Source organism: Dipodomys spectabilis, unplaced genomic scaffold (assembly GCF_019054845.1).
Source record: "Dipodomys spectabilis isolate Male_0828 unplaced genomic scaffold, ASM1905484v1 ptg000115l, whole genome shotgun sequence".
Lineage (NCBI taxonomy): Eukaryota > Metazoa > Chordata > Mammalia > Rodentia > Heteromyidae > Dipodomys > Dipodomys spectabilis.
In genome coordinates, this window is record NW_024870792.1 from 2,435,018 (window position 1) to 2,456,551 (window position 21,534).

Sequence of the window (21,534 nt, forward strand, 5' to 3'; positions counted from 1 at the left end):
CAATACGAAAAGAAACAGGTAATACTGTTGAGCTTAAAAGAGTAACTTCTATTATCTAATACAGTGTGGGTGAATCTGAAAGACATTATGTTAACTGAGTAAACCAAGCAGAGAAGGACAAATGCCACATGATCTAACGAAGTCAAACCTGAAGAAGCAGCAATAGAATAGTGGTTACCAGGAAGTGGGACTAGTTGGTTGGGAGATAACAGATGAGACATTTTGGTTTGATAGAAGAAATAAGCTCAAGAGATTCATGGTACATGATTATAGTTAGTGAGAGAATACTTGAAAATTGCTCTGAGAGTAGATTTTAAGTGTTCTCATGACAAAAAGAAGCAAATATGCACATGAATGCACATGTTAATTATCTTTATCCACTGCAAATGTATACATTTTTTCACCAGGCACCAATGGCTCACCCTTGTAATCCTAGCCACTGAGGAGGCTGAGATCTGAGGGTTGCAGTTCAAAACCAGCCCAGTCAGGAAAGCCCATGAGACTCTTATCTCCAATTAACAATCAAAAATCAGGAAGTGAAGATGTTTGGCAAGTAGGAGAGTACCAGCCTTGAGTGACAAAGGCTAACGGACAGGGCCCCCTCCCTGAATACAAACCCCAAAGCCGGCCAAGGAAAAGGAAAAGGAAACAGATCACGGTTCACTTCTTGTAGGTTGAAGTTTGATTTTAGGGTTTAATGAGGGTTTTTAATGTATTTTTTTAAATACTTGGAAAAACTTGATTTTTTTTTCAATGTCATTCACTTCTATAACCCCGCATCTAATGCCCCTCTTTTCAGATTGAACAGTTTAATACTGAAGAGGAGGCCTATGGCTGGGTCCCCTCCGTCTATCCTCAGCGTAAAAAAATCCAAGACGGTCTGAACCCGTATCTTCGCCTCTACGAGACGATCGTGGAGTTTAGCACCAAACACCGGGCATGGACAGAAGGCCCGTACCACAAGGTGAATCCCGACCAAGTAGAAACCGACGTTGGAAATTACTGGCGAGGCCTCTATAAGCTGGAGAAAATCTTCCACGACTCTCCAAACGCCCTGGCAATGACCAAGAAAGTAAGGGCAAAGGTGGAGGAGTTCAAGCAGTACATTCCTCTCATCCAGGTCATCTGCAACCCGGGGCTGCGCCCGCGGCACTGGGAGGCCATGTCCAACATCGTGGGCTACCCGCTGCAGCCGGCCGACGACGCCACGGTCTTCTCCTTCCTAGACATGCATCTGGAGCCGTACCTGGAAAAGTTCGAAGGCATCAGCGAGGCAGCGAGCAAAGAATATTCTCTCGAGAAGTCCTTGGAGAAAATGGTTACCGAATGGGACTCGATGGAGTTCGTCATCCATCCTTACCGAGAAAGTGGGACGTTTATCCTGTCCTCGGTTGATGAAATTCAGATGCTGCTGGATGACCACATCATCAAGACGCAAACGATGCGCGGCTCTCCTTTCATCAAGCCTTATGAAAAGCAGATGAGGTAAAGCCAGCTGTGTTGTTTATGCTGTGCTAACAACATCACTTGTCAAGTTTGAGGAGTGATTCTGCATTTCGGAGTTGATCGTTTGTGGTAGTAGCTCTGTGTGTGTGTGTGTGTGTGTGTGTATACGCATGCACACACTAGTATTGAGGCTTGAACTCAGGACCTGGGTGCTGCTCCTTTTGCACAAGGTTGGTGCTCTACCACTTTAGCCCTGTTTAGTGGCCTCTGGCTTTTTGCTGGGTATGTGGAGATAAGAGTCTCCTGGACTTCACTGACCTAGCTGACTTCAGAACTTGATCCTTTGATGTCAGCCTCATGAGTAGCTAGGATTACAGGTGTGAGCCACTAGCACCCGACTTTGTACTTATTATTCTAAATAGTTTTAAGGAATGGCAGCCTTCCTTCCTTTTGGTAGACAGCAGATCTTTTGCTGTCACAACAAAGACAGTAGATGCTCAGCACCCAGATACTCATTTTAATGACCTATGATCTGATCTTATTTTTAGGTTCTCAAAAATTATTATTTATTTGCCAGTCCTGGGGCTTGAACTCAGGGCCTGGCACTGTCTCAGAGCTTCTTTGGCTCAAGGCAAGCACTCTACTACTTGTGCCACAGTGCCCTTTCTGGCCTTTTCTGTTTATGTGATACTGAGGAATAAAACCTAGGGCTTCCTACATGCTAGGCAAGTACTCTATTGCTAAGCCACCTTTCCAGACCTCAAAAATTATTCTGTATCTGTGCACAAGTCCATTAACTATAAGATAAAAGATAATCATGCCATTTTCCAAATATATGAATTAGTTGTCAGAGATATATAATGGGTGGTACTAAATGAAAACGAATATAGCTATAATTTTAAGCATGAAGTTTTAAGCAGCAGACACATACTATTTCATGAAACCTTTGTCTGTCTGTTAGTGTTTTCAGTTTTTTAATTTGTATTCAACAGTTTAATTTTACCTTAAGAAGCAGACATCTGTATCTGAGTGCCATTGTCAGCATAAATTTCCATGTCAAGGGAAAAAGGCTGCCTGGTAGGCTCTGCCCTTAGTTACAGCAAATCTAACATGTACCATAAACTTGAACAAGCTCTGATTAGACTTGGATCACTCTACACTTGGTTGTCCTGTCTCTTGCCAGAGTACTTCACTGTGCACATTCATAGAGGATACTACTCGAAAAGGGGCGTCCCTTGAATTGTTTACCATGGGACTTTGCATGATATCATTAGATACTGGGAAATTTTCCATATTAAGGATCAAAGAAAGAAGAGAGCCAGAAAAAAAACTGAGGCATGTATATATTGTCCTGTGCAAATAGTTAAACAAATTCATGGATAAAAATGGAAAGCAGTGTATTTTAAAAGGATGCTGTAGGCCAGGCACTGGTGGCTCACTCCTGTAATCCTAGCTACTCAGGAGGCTAAGATCTAAGGATCATGGGTCAAAGCCAGCCTGGGCAGGAAAAATCCATGAGACTCTTACCTCCAATAAACCACTCAGAAAACCAGAAGTGGTGCTATGGCTCAAGTCGTAGAATGCTAGCCTTGAGCTGAAGAGCTGAGGAACAGCACCCAGGCCCAGAGTTCAAGCCCCACAACCAACAACAACAACAAAAAAGACACTGTAGGTGTGGTGGCATATTCTTGTAATAGTGGCTACTCAGGAGGTAGAGGCAGTAGGATCCCAATCCAGAGCAAGCCCAGGAAAAGTTAGGGTGATGCTCTATCTGTACAACAACCTAAAAGCAAAAGGTCTGGCTCTGGGAATCAAGTGGCAGAGTGATGATTTGGAGAGCAACTTATACTTCTTGGTTTTAATGTTCTAAATTTTCAGATTGTCACTTATAAATAATAAGTAATGTATAAAATATGCAAGAAAAGCTATCCCACTTGTAAGTGTTGTTATTATTATTTTTCATTATTTTTCATTCTCTGATAGCAGAGTTGCTATGATCATCTGGGTTCAGATCTCAGCTCTGGCATTCATTAGCTGGTAAAATTGAGTCTGGCACTGTCTTCTATGTGCCTTAGTTTTCCATAAGTAAACATTATGAAAGATCCAACTTCATGGGGTTGTGGTAGCATGGAGAAAATACTAACAGAGACTTTTAAACTCTGCTTGTAAAATAATTAGCATCTGGAGTAATTTTAATACTTTTTTTTTGCTAGTACCAGGGGTTGAACTCAGAGCCTTGTGTCTGGCTATATTACTTGGCTGGAGCTCTACCACTTGAGCTATGTCTTCACATAACATTTATTCTTTTTAAAAATTTTTAATTTTATTGTCAAGGTGCTGTACATAGGGGTTATAGTTACATAAATAAGGTTGTGAGTACATTTCTTGTTGAACTTGTTACCCCCTCCCTCATTTCTCACACTTTCCCTTACTCCTAACCCCATCCAAGTTGTACAGATCATTTCCAACTTATTGTCTTGTGAGGGGTTGGGAAGGTGGCTGAGTAGTAGAGAGCTTGCCTTGCATACATGAGGCCCTGGGTTCGATTCCTCAGCACCACATAAGCAGAAAAAGCTGGAAGTGGTGCTATGGCTCAAGTGTTAGAGCGCTAGCCTTGAGCTGAAGAGCAGAGGGACAGCGCGCAGGCCCAGAGTTCAGGCCCCACAACTGAAAAAAAAATAAAAAGGCTCATATTGTGAGTATCACTGTAGCATTGGTTCCCCTTTGTCCTTTGTCTCACCATTTTTTGTTCCCTTTCCTTTCCCTAATTCAGATAAACACATGTACACTATCCAGGGTACCAAAGTCAGATACAGTGAAAACAGGGGATAAACCATAGGGGGAAAACACAAAAGGAAAAAGTAATCACATAGTACATTAAAAACAACAACAAATAAAAACCTCTTGTGTCCATATCTTGGAGTTCATTTCACTTAGCATCATCTTATATGGACATATATACATAGCTATTGAGCTCTTCTGCTCATCTGCTAGGATTATACTCGACATATACTAACTATTCTTAAGGAATTTGGTCATTATATGTTATTCATATTTAAAAATGTACTGAAAAGCTACCATAAATATGAAGATGCTTTCTTCTCATATTGAATAATGTTCTAATATACTTAAGAGTATGAAACAAGGGAGGAGGTAACAATGTTTGACAAGAAATGTACTCATTACCTTACTTATGTGACTGTAACACCACTGACATCACCCTTACAACGAAATAAAAATTGAAAAAAAAGTATGTAAAATGCCAGTCACATAAGTTGAAATGCTTTATTATAGAAATGAAGATTTTTATCATTATCTTTAAATAGTTGTACAGAGGAGTTGCCATTTAACAAAGCAGTTTATAAATACAATTTATCTTCATCAATGTCACCCCTTTCAACATTGGGATAGAGATTTTATGGTTCCAAATTTAAAGGACAAAGGAAATGGTAAAGAAAATAGAAGAGTTTTGCATGAATCTAAATTTCCTGAGAATTTCAGAGTACCAATCTTTTTTTTTCCCCTTCTTACTAGGCTATTTATTATAGCATTGTTTCTACATAGGCATGTGCCATTCTATTAGATTATGAGCCCTATGAGGGCAATGACATTTTACTCTCCCACATACAGAGTACCAATCTTGAAGAAAACTTTATTTCCATATTTTGCATTGAACTTGATCACCAGCCCATTTTTTAGATAGATGTGGCTAAATGTCTATATCTACACAGCATGAATATTGTTATTATTTTTAAAACAAACTGTTGAATAAATAGGGCTAATTTTTAGATGAAAGGAGAATGGAAATTGAAATAACATTGCAAGTTGACAAGTCTGTTTGATTGACAAGTCAGTTGTGTTTTTCACTTTTGTCTTCTGAGACCAATGCTTGGTTCGCTGTTGATCAGAAGTACTTTGTTTGTTCTTCAGAGAATGGGAGGCCAAGCTCCTGCTGCTTCAGGAGATTCTGGATGAATGGCTCAAGGTGCAAGCCACATGGCTGTATCTGGAGCCCATCTTCAGCTCTCCAGACATCATGTCTCAAATGCCTGAGGAAGGAAGACGGTTTACAACTGTGGATAAAACATGGAGAGATATCATGAAAACTGTTGCCCAAGTAGGTAGAAATATGATTATTTAATGTTGATATAAACTGGTGTTTTTTCTAGTAAGCCATTATCTTTTTCTCCCTTCAGCTATTACATCAGAATTCTAGGAGGAAGAAATATGGTCATCCAAAGTAGATACTCTTTCCTCATTGATCCTTGAGATCCAAATGGAGTGTTATTTAGTGGCCTTTGGTACTAGCTTGGTTCTTCTAGATACTCTGACAGAAAGACTGTGGATTCAGAGCAGGTTGTCTCATATATTCCACGGCCTCTTTATTATGAGGAAGAAAAGATAGCTTTCTCTGTAAGGGGAAGACTTGATTACTTGGCTGTGTTTGTTTCAAAACCTCAGGCTTCTCTTCAGCTCTCAGCTCTCATCTTCCCCAGGATGTGTTCATCTGAGGCCTCCATGTTAGAAAGATGGAGGAGACTGCTCTCCCACAAGAGTTTTCTCTCCTTTCTTTCCATCCTATGCCTGCTATGTAGTGTTACGATAAGGATGAGGTGAACAGAAAATGAAAAGCAGGAATAGGGAGGAGTCAGAAGCAGGGAGCCAGGGGCAGGGGAGGAGATAAGAGGGCAGGAAAGTGTTTTTGATTTGATTCTGAAAGATGGACCATTCTTTTTGTTCGTGGGCATAAGATATACAGCTTCTTCCCAGAGATGTGCAGGGGCTTTTTTTCCCTTCAAATGTCTATCATTTATGTATTGGTTTAAAAAAAACTTTTAAATTCCTGCTAGCTTTTGAAATGCATAGTATACAGTTGTTGCTGCTAACCCTGCTGCTGTGTAATGATTGTCCATTGAAACTTCTCATAGTCTGTCTTAACTATAACATAGTAGCTGTTGATCAACCTTTCCCCACCCCTCCAGGTCCCACTGCTCACCCTGCCTCTGATATCACCACTCTCCCATCAGCTTCTAGGAGTTCAATGGTCTTAAGTTTGCACAAGAGTGAGATCACGTAGTGTTTGCCTTTCTGTGACTAGCTGATTTCATTTCACAAAATCATATCCAGTTCTATCCATGTTGTTATAAATGATGAGATTTCATTATGTTTTTATGACTGACTAGCATTCTAGCATGTATATATGCTATGTGCATGCATTCATCAGTTGATGGAAACTTAGGTTGTTTCTATTTCTTGACTCTTGTGAGTAGTGCTTCAATGCACATGGAAATGCAGCTGCCTCTCAATATACTGATTTCATCTCTTTTGGATATATACCAAGTAGTGGGTTTGCTAGCTTATGTGATAGTTCTTCGTTTAGGTTTTTGAGGAACCTCCATACTGTTTTCCATAATGGCTGTATAACTTACACTCCTTCTAAGGGTATGCAAAAGTTGCTAGAATTTCTCTGTTTAGCTATTCTTCTTACCAGTGTGTTTTATTATCTTCTTATGCTTTTCTTAATATCTCTTTCAGCAGGTCTCTCAGCTTTTGTTTATCTTGGAATATCTTTATTCCTTATTCATTCTTAAAAGATAGCTTTGCAGTGTACAGTATTTTGTTGTGTACAGTATTTTGTTTTTGCTATTGTTTTGTTTTATAGAAAATATAGTCTCATTATGTAGCCAAGGCTGGCCTCAAACTCAGAGAGATCTGCCCCAGTCTCCTTGAGCATTGGTCATACAAAGTGTGTGCTACCTTGTCCTGCTTGGGTTCAGTAGTCTTGGTTGGCAGTTTTATTTTTCCTTTAGAACTATGAAAATCTTTCTTGGCTCCTACTACTTCAACTAGGTCTGCTGTCAGGTCAGGTGAATTACAAGACCCTATGTGTTGCTGAATTTTTAGTGTTTTTGTTTTTTTTTTCCCCCTCTCACTTCCTTGAGAATCTCCTCTTAACTTTCAACTTTGAGATCTTGATTGTGTTCAGAATGACTGCTAACTTTTTACCTTCCTGTACCTGGATATTTGTATTCTTCTCTCTGTGTGTGAAGTTTTCTGTTTTTCGTACTCATTTGGCATTCTCAAGCTTCTTTTTAACTCCAATAAACACATATATTTGCTCTTTTAGTTCTGTTCCAAAGTTCTCCTAAACTTTATGCATTGTTTTTCTCATCTAGTTGTGTATTTTGACATTGGGTGGATTCAAGCTTTCTAATGGTTTCTTCTGTTTGATCTATCTGGCCTTAATGCACTCTGTTGCATTTTAAATCTTTTCTTAGTTTGTGTCTAGCTCAAAGAATTTTTAAATTGCTTCCCTCTCTTGGAATTTCTCTGTTCGAATATAGGGTCATTTTCTCTGTGTCCTCTTCAGTATCATTGAATTTCTTTAAAACAGCTCCTTAAAATTTTCTGATGAAGACTTCCTCCATGCTGGTGACTTCCTGAATGCTTTCTGCTAGGTCAGACCATGGTTTTTGAAAGTTCTTGTTGCTTGTTGACAAGCCACCATCTGATCCTTGAAGGAGTAGGTCATTTCTTATTCTTCTTATCTTGTGTGTGCCTGACTTTTGGGAACCTTTAAGAAAATAGGTTAGTCTCTCCTAGCTTGTAGTCCTGTCTATCTACAGTACTGAGTAGTTACGAGGTCCAGGTTTGCCATGAATCTGCTATTGATGTGTTGTTACTGTTTCAGAAGTAGAGAATGACCTAAGCCCACTTGTGTCCCAAATCCACAGTTGGCTCCTTGTTCTGAATGAACCAGAAGTGTGTCGTCTCCACAAGCCTTTCCCTGGCCCGGGATAGGTCCAGGCACCTGGATTCTTCCTGGCTCAGTAGAATCATCTTGCATAGGACAGTGCTGTGTCATATTCTGAACCCACAACCCACTGGGACCAATACAGCACTGGAATAGGGCCAAAGCCCATGCCCCTGGCAGGCTGCCTACTGCACCATCATGGTCCAAGGCTATTACAAACAGTCACAGCTGTCAGTGGCTGCACTAGGAGTCTAGTAGACCTGGACCCTATTTCTGGGTCTAATACTGGGGCTATTTCAAACAATCTGGTAGGTCTGGGGGTGAGGGCATTTGATCTAGCTTTTTGACCAACTGTGAATAGGTAAAGTGTTCAGATTGGCTCAGTGTGGTTGAGTGGAGACTCCAACATAGCTCAGGTAGTTGATAGACTTCTAGATGTAGTCATCGTTTTGGGGATTTAACTGTATCTTCAAAATGATAGCTTTTACCAGATGCCTCTAAGGTATGTCTCTGCCTGCACAATGTAAAATAGAGAGTACATAGCACATTTTCAAAAAAAATCACTTATTTAAATCATGCTCTTGGCCTTTAAAATAGTTTTTGGAACAAGTCAATATGGTGGAAATTTGAAAGACAAAGATGTGAGGTGGGTTGAATTTTTTCAAAAGCTCCAGAGAAGTTAAGGAAAAGGCATAACTGACTATTTTTAAGTTTTCTGCTCAAGATGTGATTAGGAAACTAAGACACTTCTGTGGTAAGCTTCACAAAGCCTCTTACTTCTTGTAGGTAGCCGTTTCACACAGCCAACCATAAGTTATAGAATCTCATCTGATGACTGGCAAAATTATAATAGAACTTAAATGGAAATCACAGTTCCACTTCAGGGTTGGCCTCAAGGAACAATAGGAAGGGAATCCTTCCAGTGAGCATAATTTCAAGACAATGCTGGTTTATTTGATTTGTTGTTGTTGTTTTGTTAGTCGCTATTCTAACACTATTACAGCATTGTCCCTGAGCTCTTCAGCTCAATGCTACCACTTAAGCCACAACACCACTACCAGTTTTCTGGTGGTTAATTGGAGATCAGAGTGTCACAGACTTTCCTGCCTGGGCTGGCTTTGAACTGCGATCTGCAGATCTCAGCCTCCTGAGTAACTAGGATTACAGGCTGGAGCCACTGGTGCCCAGCTATTTGATTCTTTTAATAACCTTGCTTCGAAAGAAGATAATCTAAAGAAAAGGTCAGTATTGATTATAGTCAGTAGTAAACTTGATTATGCAAATCAAGGACTTAGAATAAACACATGTGAAAGATTGGTAACAAGTCTGGAGAAGAGGCATATAAGCAATCATAGAATAGGCCATAATGTGAGAATCTTTATGTTCCAAGAGAATGTTTAATAAAAGGTACTAACTGCAAAAAGAGGAACTTAATTATTTGGTTGACTAGTTGATGTATTTTTGTGAATGTCAGCCGGAATATGTCAGTGAGTGCACAGTGAGCTATGAAATAGAATAATCATGTGATATATTGCCCAAACTGGCTAACTTTTGAGAGTTACGGCATTAATAATCAGTCCAGGACAATAAGCACAAACCTGACCTTATCAAACGGCTGGGATGGGTAGTCACACTAGGTAAACATCAAGAGTCATGCTGGCAGGGATGGGGACCTTGGGAAGGTTCACCCTCATCCCCCTCCTCACCCACACTGCTGGCTGTCAATCACAGACATGAAGGTGTTGCTTTTGATAGAGCACCACACCTTCAGGCAGCACGGGACTGGAACACATTGACTCTCTTTCAGTATGGAAAGGAGCCGTGGTTTGTCTACAACAGACAGATTTTTCTTTTTCCAGTCCACGTTTCTGCCAGGCTGCCATTCACTGACTTACTGAATGACTTATTCCTTCTCACAGTTTACACACAACATTGCTTCTCCAAAGAACTAACATTATAAGGGAAATGAGGCAATTGATTGACATTCATTAGATTTATAGGTCCTCCTGTGAGAGTTGACCTTATCAAAGTGGAATGGCTCATACTGAAGAATCATTTGCTGTGCCTGAGGGAGGACAATAATTTTTCAGTGTGAAGTACAGTTCTAGAGTATATTTTCCTTATGAGCTCCAAATACCGAGTTCCTCTTATAGGCGGCAGGATGAGTGAAATAGTTTAAGTGAGAGTGGTCCTTTGGCTTTGTGTGTTATAAGGCCAATGCTGATCATTTTAGGAGATTAAGAACTGTTAATATCCAGGGAGAAATGCTTCTGTCTGAGGACATAGAATGGCTCATTCAGTGGAGAGTTTTTGATGTGTTCTCCCACCCTTTTACCCTCTCTGTCCTTGGAACTTTCCACTTTGATTACTTTCTTCTAGACACAATGGCTTCCTTCTTGTTTTTCTTTTTTCTTTTTTCTCCTCACACATACTAACCACATTCTTCTCTAGGGCCTTTGCACTAGATGGACCCTTTACCTGGAGTGTTTCATCTCAGAATATCTACAGCAGTAACTTCATTCCTTGGTCTTTTCTATGTATTAGCTTTTATGAAGAGGTTCCTGTGGAGCTTCTTATTTAAAATGGACCAATCTTTGCCTTTTGGAGAGTACTCCTCCTCCTCCTTTCTTTACTGTAGCATTTACCTGCTCTTAGCGCACTGTAGGTGTGACTTAGGGACATTTTGGATGTCATTCTAGCCCTTTGCAAGAAAGAGAATATTGCAACAAAGTATATGATATGAAGTATGTAGTTTTCTAGTGCAAATAAAAATTTACCTTTATTGATGGCCAATTAAGTGTGTGACTACACTGTGTCTGGAAGAGAAATGTACAGTGTAAGTAAAAAAAACGCTTAACAATAATCTGAGCCACCATTCACTCTAGTTGTAGTCTTTTTGCTGTGTGGAAGGTCCTGACACCATGATGATGACATCTGGCTGGTCAAGGCCGTACTTGCTGACACTTGGAGTGGCTGTGGTGATTCCTTAAAATAAGACAGCAATGAAATTTGACACGTCAATCCACTCTTCCTTTCACAAAAGAATTCTCTGTAACATTCAGTGCAGACCTATTTGGTGGCACTGTACTCACCGTGAAAGTTTCAGATTGGAGTCAGTGGCCACATATGGTGGCACATACCTGCAATCTCAGCTACTCAGTAAGAAATACTTGAGGGGATAACAATTTAAGGCTACCATTGCTAAAAGGTTGGTAAGATCCCCATCCCAACCAAAGAAGTTTGTCAGAGTGGTGTGCTCCTTTCAGGCTAGGTATGTATGAGGCAAAAATAGGAGGACTGTGGTCTGGAACAGGTCCTAATAAAAACCACAAGACTCCATTTTAAAAATAGTTTAAAACAAAAGGGTTGGAAGCATGGTTGAAGTGGCAGAAAGCTTGCCTAATAAGTGCTGAGTAAAAACAACCCAGCACTGTTAACCAGCCAATCAGCTGATCCATCAATTAAGCAGGAGTTGGTCATTTCAAATCCTGCAAGTGCTTTGAACTCAGGGCCTCAGTCTTACTAGGCAAATGTGTACCACTTGTGTCACACTTCCAATCCCTGTCATTCGTTTTTATAGAAACTTTACTAGATGCTATAAACATTGGATTCCATTTAAGAAACTGTTCTCCTTTGATCCATAAACCAAGCATCAGTAGCTCACTCCTGTAATCCTCACTACTCAGGATGCTGAAACAGGAGCATCATAGTCTAAAGCCAGGCTAAACAGAAAAATCTATGAGCTCCACCTCCAATTAACCAACGAAAGTCTAGCTGGAGGTATGGTTTCAGTAGTAAAGCAAGAGCCAAGTGAATGTGAACTCACAAGTTCAAAATAATTAGGTTCATCATGACACATACAACATATGTATCATGACATCATGGATATCTTATGTGATGTGTGTGTGTGTGTGTGTGACATGTTCTATGATTAAGCTCACCATCCCATACCCTTTCCTCCCTCTCCAGTGAAGGCATTTTTAAATTTTTTTTATTATATTTAAATAGTTGTACAATCAGCATTTTCTGTGAGGACGTGGATCTACTTCCAAACTCTTGTGAATGCTGCTGTTCTGGCTTCCACTTCCCATGAGTCACAGCTGTTCCTAATGTCATCTAGAATGGGGAATCCTTTTCAGAAGGTTTTCTATTTACTTCACCTAGATGAATAATTAGATATAGAAATGTATTTTTAAAAATAAGATTTGTAATTCAAATTTATTTCTTGATCCTTAGGCCTATAGAATGAATATTGTGTTCACAAGCATGAAAATATTTGTCTTGTTGTAAGTCTCTACCAGAGCTTTTGGTGACAAAGTGTATTTTTAAAGAGCAGTAATATTTGGAAAGACTTTTTTTTGTTTGTTTTACTGAGTAGTGGTTCTCGACAGTAGGATTAAAACATGTAGTAACCCATGCTGTAGACTGATGTGCTATCATCTTAGCTTTGTTGTCCCATTTATAGAGCACAGGCTGAGCAGATTTCTAAAGGCCCTAAGGATCTTGGAATAGTAATGAGTGATGGTTTAGCCAGATTTGAGGTTTCCAGTTGCATTAGCCCCAACCAGCCCATCCTTTGAAGCTTCTTTCTAGTTATAAAAGTGTAACATTATATCTTCTTCCAATAAAAGTTTTTTTAATAGATTGAAAACCTGCTGTTAACATAGGTAGCCACAACCATTAATTATCTGAGGCTGATTTTTCTGAACAATTTGTGTACCATCTATCTTAACAAGTGCTGCTTCTTTGTGTATACCTTGATGTTCTAGAATCTTCTTTCCTTTTAACCTTATGAGTCAACCTCCGCTGGCTGTTTCTTATACAGCTTCCTTGCCTCTCAGCTTTCAGAGTTGAGGAGGGTTAGGGCTTTGCTCTGGATTAGACTTAGATTTCAAAGAATGTTGTGGCTAATATGGTTGTTTATCCAGCTCACTACTTCTTCCCTCGTATCAGTTACAAAGCTGTCTTATTATTCACATGTTCACTACAGTAGCATTGTAAATTTTCTCCCAATGTTTCCAGAGCAACTTGTCCTATGCATCCACAACTCAGCTAATTTTTGGAACATGGAGCCTAGCCTTTGGCCTATTTTGACCTTTGGCAGGCCTTCTCCCCTTGGCTTAGTCCTTTTTAGATGAATGGTTTAAACTGAGAAAATGTGATACCTTGACTAGTTAGAGACCACTGTAGGATTGTGTTGGCCTGATTTCATTATTACTGGGTCTCAAGGAATAGAGAGGTTTCAGGAGGAGAGAGACAGGGGATGGATCTTCCATGGAATAGTCAGAACTAGGACATCTATTGATTAGGCTTGCTATTTTATATGACTGTGGTTCATGCCAAGCCAGGACAGTTACAATTGTAACATATAAGGCCACTGATTACAGATCACCAAAATAGATACGGTTATAATGAGAATGTTTGAAATACTCTGATAATTACTCACATCAGAGAAGGAAACATGCTGGGTGCTGGTGGTGCATGCTTGTATTTTACTAAGAGGCTGAGATCTGAGGATCACAGTTTGAAGTCAGCCTAAGCAGGAAAGTCCATGAGACACTTAATTAACCACCAAAAGAAAAAAAATTGGAAGTGTAGCTATGATTCAAGTGGTAGAGCACTAGTCTTGAACACAAAAGCTAAGGGACAGTGCCTAAACCCCGAGTTCAAGACCCAGCACCAGCATGAAAAAAGGGGAAAAAAACCCAGAATGAAACAATATAATGAATATACTGAACTATATACTTGATATGCCTTTTTATACTTTATGATTATTATGTTTATGAATCACTGTGTTTGTTATTTATTGTCTGTCGCCCCCCCCCCCCCCGATTCTGTTAGTGTTTGTCTTATTCACTAGATACCCAAGTACTGAGAACAATGACAGAGGTATGACAGAGAGGTTCATGGTAGGTGTTTGTTGAGTGAATAAAGTCAAGACTGATGATCGAGTTGTGTTTCTGAGTTTATTGTGGAAAAAAAATCTTCTCTTGAGATTCAGTTTTAAGTGCATGATCCTTGAGAGCTGGGTTAATTCCAGAAATATCTTGGGTCTTAAAAAAAATTACATTCCTGATGAGGTCAAAGAATCTTAAAATTGTCAAAGGGCTTAAAGTATGAAGTCAATGTCCATTTCCTTTCTGAGAGCAAAGGTTTAAGGAGGAGCTGACCAGCTTCCTGTTGTCTAGTTCTGTCAAGTTCTAATGAGGAAGCTAATGCTTCTAGAAGTTTACTAAGCGGGTTTGCGCTTCCTCCATTAAGTACACACACAGTTCTATTTTCTATGAAGCTCCCTGACCACAGTAATGAAGTTTCAGTCGGGACATCCCAGTCCATCAGCACAGAGATTCTCACTCAAGCTGATGAGATGGTGATGCCTGGGAGCAAAAGAACACATAAAATTATGAAGTTAATTCTTTAAGGAGAGAGGATGGAAGTTAATAATTCATCTTTTTCTCTCCAGGGAGAATAACATGTCACGTCTCAAGCTTCTGGTAGGCTCTTGTTACAATAGCTTATTGCTGTGTCCTGTGAACATAGCTACTCAGTACCAGAGCACAGAGGGCCTGGTGAAGGCTGAGCTGGCCTACATTCACATTCACACAAGCATTCAGCAAGTGTTTACAAAGTGCCTACTCCCTACCAGGCTTTGTGGCAGTACTTAAAAAGACTCAAAGGCAGTTGTGTTTAAAGCTAAGTGGCTCATGTTTCAAACCCCTCCCCACTCTTCCAGTATGTCCCTGCCCTCATTCCTCTCAAACCAGCTACAGATATGGAGGACAAATGAAAGGTGGAGCTTTAAGCATGTGTATGCATTCTAGGCACCATATTAGTTGTTTAAAATATGTTTTCTAGATTGGTTTTCATACTAACCTTGAGAGGGGGCTTTTATCACCTTTTTAAAGTCATGAAACAGTAAATATTCAAGGTCACACAGGCATCAAGGAGCAGAGAGATAGAAACCAGATCTGTCTGCTCCTGTGGTCTCTTCCTTTATCAGAGACAATCCTTATTACATTTGTCTTCTCACTGAGAGAAGGAAGAGTGCTTCCAATCAGGTGATGGTAACTTTTGTGTGTTCTTACATTGACGCCCAATGTAGATTATTACTCATGTTCATCTAGAAGCACCATATATACCTGATACAGATGAAGTTATTGAGCTAATCTAGCTAAGGAGGCTTTACCTGAGCAACTGTGTATCAGGTTAAGGATCCCTCACCCCAAACCTGAAACTTTTATTTTCAAACTTGAGATTAAGGATGCTCAACAGGGAGAGTCTAGAAAAGTGTGTGTGTGTGTGTGTGTGTGTGTGTGTGTGTGTGTGTGTAATCTAAAAATCTAGAAATCTGAAACACTTCTCATCTCTAGTATTTCACTTTTAAAAAGGATATTCAACCTATACTCAAAAATTGAATTGAATGCTGTTTTTCCAGTTATTTTTGTATGGTAAACATAATATTTAGTGAAGGAATACAATATGCTATCTTGTTTGATTTTACTTTTTATTTTCTGAGACAAGGTTGGGCAGGATTTCCTGGTGCTGTCTGGCCTGAAATTCTTTCAGAGTGCTGGGGTTACAGTTGTATGCCACCATACCTGGCTTGACTCATTCTTTTAAAGATGAAATCTTTTAGTTTTAGATGTCAGACTCAAAGCGCCAATTGTGATCAATTTTGATAAGGCTAAAGCAGTATTGTTCATTTGTGAGAAAGAAGCTTTTCATTTTTACTAGTTTTTTTTTTTTTTTTAATAAACAAAGAAAAGCATTTTTTTCCCAGAAGGTGGTGCTCAAAGCACACCATTTTGGAGTTTGGATTTAGGCATCCAGGAATATCACTCTTCTGCTCTGGGTAAGTTGTACATTTAGAATGATAGTCTGACAAAATATTCTGAAATCTATTGAAGAAATGGCTTAACAAGAAAATAGAGGCTTTAAATGAAATAGAGGTTAATCCAGTATTAAACAACAAGAACAAAAAGATTGATCACTTGACTTGAGTCTTTTACCTGTTATGCGTGTGTGTGTGTGTGTGTGTGTGTGTGTGTGTGTGTGTGTGTGTGTATTTAATGCCTGTTTGAAACACAGAAATTATAATAGAATGTCTTGTATAATTGTTTAAAGGTGAGTTGATCTCCACAACGTACACATCTAATATTTAGTGACTATCTTGATGAAATTTCTTTTACAAGATTATTGTTCCCAGGTTACATTGTTATAATTTTAATTGTATCTTTTCTTATTATCTTTAAGTAGTTGTACAAGGAGGATTTCCTTTAGCAAAACACTATATGAATACAATGCATCTTGGCCCCTTTATATCTTTCCAGCCACATTCAAAGTACATTAACAAAAGCATATATTAGAGATTCTTGCAATAGAATAAAATTCATCTATGAAATTAAAAAAATTTTTTTTATTGTGAAAATACTGTACAGAGGGGTTACAATTACATGGGCAAGATAATGAGTACATTTCTTATCAAGCATTGTAGCCTCCTCCTTTGTTTACCCTTCATCTATGAAATATTTTGTAGTCCACATTTTTGGTTGATCTATCACTTCTGGCTGAATACAAACAAAAATCAACTAGTTAACCTTGAAAGCTCATATTTATTTTAAAATAACTTTCTCTTATTTTCATTCATATAAAATTTCTAGAATGCCATGTAATTTATATTAACAAATGTGTGGTATGTCCTCATGTGAGTTTTAGTTGGTCAGGTGATTAAAACCTGTATTGTGTTTTTAAAATAAAACACAATAAATAAAAAGCATTATATACATATTTATATATAATTTTATATGTTATATATTTATATATATATAATAAAAGCATTTTAAAGCTTATTTAGAAAAGACTTTCTTTTATTTTGAGAAGTTTTCTTACTTAAAAATCCATACATGGGTGGGGGGAAGGAAAGGATTGGGTGGGGGTGGGGGAGGAAGGGAAGGGATGGGAAGGGGAAACAAAGGAGGAGGCTACAATGCTTGATAAGAAATGTACTCATTACCTTGCCCATGTAATTTTAACCCCTCTATACAGTATTTTCACAATAAAAAAAATCCATGCACTGAGTTTGGAATAAGTTCCTGAATGACAATGATTATATTAAAGAAAAGAGATAAGAGTTTTATTGAAGACTGTATCTAGATTATAGTTTGATATGCATTTCTAAGATTCTCATAAACATTGTGGCTAGTCTATGTATAGTTTAAGAAGTCAGTAAAGCACTTTTAAAAATATGAGTTTATAAGATCAGCTTTTCATTCTATTTCCTTTTTTTATTTTTTTATTGTGAACATACTGTACAGAGGGGTTACAATTACATGGGCAAGATAGTGAGTACATTTCTTATCAAGCATTGTAGCCTCCTCCTTTGTTTACCCTTCCCATCCCTTCCCATCCTCCCTCCCCCCTCATTCTATTTCTTACTTTGGATGGTACAGCATAAAAAGAAGTTATTCTTAAAATGCTTGGTTCTGTCATATGGTGGTTCAGGGGTGATTGCTTGTAAAACCTTACAGAAAACGTCTTTGCCAATAGTTGCCTTTTCAACTTATATAACACTCTTGCTGATAACAGTAACATTCAAAATAATATTTATCACAATGACTTACTATTTTAAGTACGGTCTTATCCATAAGGAACAAAAGAGGCTGAGAAGGTGGCTCAGTGGTAGAGCGCTTGCCTTGCATGCATGAGGCCCTGGGTTCAATTCCTCAGCACCACATAAGCAGAAAAAAAAAAGCCGGAAGTGGTGCTATGGCTCAAGTGGTAGAGCGCTAGCCTTGAGCTGAAGAGCTGAGGGACAGCGCCCAGGCCCAGAGTTCAGACCCCACTACCGGACCCCCCCCCCAAAAAAGGAACAAAAGACAAGTCATTTAACTTTGTTTTCCTTCTTATTTTTTTCCTTCTTATTGTTTTCTGTCTCTTTTTCATTTCCTTTTAAAACTTTTTAACTTAAAAATTGTTGTGTGGTGGAGGGAAAGTGTGAGAAAAACTGAGGGAGTGGGTAACAATGACAAGAAATGTACTCATTACCTTACATACATATACCATATACATACATACCATACATACATACCATATACATACATACCTTACATACATACCATATATACAACTGTAACCCTCTGTACATCACCTTGACAATAAAATAAAATTAAAAAGAATTGTTAAATTATGGCTGTGTATCATGTCAATATGAATTTTATGATTGAAGAAACTCAGTAGACTTAGAATATGAAAACCTACTTAAAATATTCCTATTAAAATATATGTAATCTTTTGAGTGAGAATGTGTAATCTCCAATATAATAGTGATACAAATGAAATCAATATCCAATATTTTTAGTCAAGCACTTTCTCTTTTAATTTTTAGGATAAACATGTTCTCTCAGTTGTAACTATTGAGAAGATGCTGGAAAGAATGAAAAAATCTAATGAGCTTTTGGAACTCATTCTTAAAGGACTCAATGAATATTTGGAAAAGAAACGTCTCTTCTTCCCCAGATTCTTTTTCTTGTCAAATGATGAACTTCTTGAGATCCTATCTGAGACTAAAGATCCTACAAGGTAGGTCATTTACATGGATAACAGACACAGGCTTTCATTTACCTGCTTACATTTAATTTTTAGAATGAAATAGAAATTTTGCATTTGTTCTTTCATTGTGGACGGGGAAACAAAGCAAAATTAATTTAAAAAACAACAAGGTCATGGGAGGTAGAAGAAGAGAAAATGGAGAGGGAGGAAGGGATCAGAAAGAATAAGGGCAAGAACAAGATCCAAGTGGCTTATGTGTATTTATGGATGTTCCACTAATATGTTCCACTATATTAACTACTACAAGTTAACATATGCCAATAAAAATATGTATCGTATAATGATTTACACTTGCAAATGCACATGTACATGTATAGAGCTCGTAAACAAGTATATTCATGTAATTTTCAAGATGGAACAGATAATTTAAAAGGTAGAATAGAACTTACTGTATATAACCCATGTTTATATATATAATAATTTGTCTTCAAGAATAATAAAGTAGTATCAGCAAACAACTTTGAGGAATTCTGAATAATTGTTGAAAATGTAAGCAATATCTTCAGAGGATATTTCTTCCTAAACATAATGAACCTTGGAATGAGCCCTTATTTTTTCACATGTTTTCTTGCAGTTATTTTCAATGCCTATGGTTCTTGTACATCCCGTCCAGAATGAAGCCAGTGCCCTCAAAGGCTTGCAATGATCCACGAGAGGCTCCCATCATCTTCTCTCTGTACCTCCTGCTAGTCTTCATGCTCACACCAGCCCCTTGCAATTCCTCTATAAGTGGACCAGCTTCCTCCCCTCCTGTACTGACTCCTTTCTAAGATACTCCTCACCAAATGTCCATCAGACATCTACCTTCCTTTGCCTTCTGAAGGTCTCTGTGGAGACCTGCTCAAATATCTCCAGTCAGGTTGGCCTTGCCTGACAACCTTATTTGAAATACCAACCTGCTACCCCCAAGTCCTCTCTTACCACCATTTTTTGATTTATCTTTCCTGCCATATTTGCCATTGATGTAATTGTCATTACCAGTCATAGTCTACAATTTATTTCTTTGCTTATTGCTTATCTTCCTCAAGCAGAATCTAAGCTACCTGATGGCAGAGATTTTCAACTATTTTTTCTATTGCTGATTTTTCCTTCCTTAGAAGAGTGCTTATTATACGGTCGGCAAAGAGTAAATGTTTTAGAAAAAAAATTTATTTTTGTATCTATGCCTTCAAAGGAGAAGTATGGATTAAAATCATAAATATAGGCTCAGGTTTCCATCTGAGGTTTATTTCTGCTGCTTTTTGCCCAGTTGAAAAATTATTTCAACTGGTTATTGGTAATATAGCAAAATTGAGGGGTTTCATCCAACCCAGGGATATTACACTGGATACACTAAGAGTTGGGTATGTCAAAGCAGTTGGTTTAATAAACGGTAAAAGTACTCCAAGTACTAAACCTAGTCTATAATTTTCAAGCAGTGTCTGAAAATTCCACTTGAAGTGGTGAGTTTTGTGTATTTGAAAATTCTTTGTGTTACTTGGCTTTGGCATAATTTGTTCATAAATTAATCTTAGCATCTTTCTACTCACTGCTTTGAGGACAAAGATTCGTGTGTGGATGTCTTCCTTAGTCGCTATTACTGTAATCATAAATTTATAAATCATTTTGTCATTATTCAAGTAATATTGACTTGTTACTGAACTATATAATCAATGTAGTCAGAAATTGTGTTTTTTTTTTTTTTTTTTTGTTTACTATGATTGTTTTGCTGAGCACCTTATCCTCAGTAGCCCCTAACACAGGACTCATGGCACACATGGATGAATTTGCAGTTACCCTGTGACAAAAAGTATATGGTTATTCTAGGAATTGCTTTAATTGAGTAAATTCTTTAACTTTTATTTCCTTGCAGGGTACAACCTCATTTGAAGAAATGCTTTGAAGGAATTGCAAGCGTAGAATTTACAGAAACTTTAGAGATTACTCATATGAAGAGCAGTGAAGGAGAGGTGGTAGAGCTCATTGACACCATTTCAACAGCCAAAGCTAGAGGTCAAGTGGAGAAGTGGTTGGTTGAGTTAGAGAGAGTCATGATTGGTTCCATCCACAAGGTAGCTGGTTTTATATATTATTATTTTTAGATAAATACAGAAGATTAATATTATTACAATGTATCATTGATAAACACCCTGTTAGGTGAATTGCCATTCCAACTGTAATAGCTAACTTGGAAGCAAAGAGATATTCTAAGTTATTTTGTAATGGTTCACACGAACTGGGACAAAATGACATCCAGATGACCCAGATTTTCTTTTCTTTTCTTTTCTTTTTTCTTTCTTTCTTTTTTTTTTGGTTGGTCATGGGGCTTGAACTCTAGCCTTGGGTGATGTCCCTGCACTCTTCAGGTCAAGGAAAATACTCTGCCGCTTGAGCCACAGTGCCACTTCTTGTTTTCTGGTGGTTTATTGGTGATAAGAGTCTCATGGACTTTCCTGCCTGAGCTGGCTTTGAACCATGATCCTCAGATCTCATCCTCCTGAGTAGTTAGGATTTCAGGTGTGAGCCACCGGCTCGGCAACCCAGATTTTCTTTAGTAATGCATCTGTCTCATTTCTTAGAGCCACCTTTAGTGCTTTCAGTCCAAAGTAAACTCACCTTTGCCTTTATGATCTGTTTCTCATCTTGACTTGAAATAACCTGTCAATACATTCTCAATAATCTCCTTGATATATGTGGCTCTGTTCTATGTGTGTCAAAGTGTTGTATAATCAACAGGTATACCAAAA

General features: G+C 38.3%; 1 protein-coding gene across 1 annotated transcript in view; it reads left to right on the forward strand.

The window, feature by feature from the left end:
- Dnah7 (dynein axonemal heavy chain 7) overlaps nt 1-21,534 on the forward strand; it is a 210,385-nt gene that overhangs the window by 49,701 nt on the left and 139,150 nt on the right. Inside the window, exons 18-21 of the mRNA XM_042688311.1 lie at nt 800-1,485; nt 5,377-5,563; nt 18,585-18,778; nt 20,661-20,859. Of these exons, the coding sequence (XP_042544245.1) occupies nt 800-1,485; nt 5,377-5,563; nt 18,585-18,778; nt 20,661-20,859 (1,266 nt within the window). The remainder of the gene's footprint in view (nt 1-799; nt 1,486-5,376; nt 5,564-18,584; nt 18,779-20,660; nt 20,860-21,534) is intronic.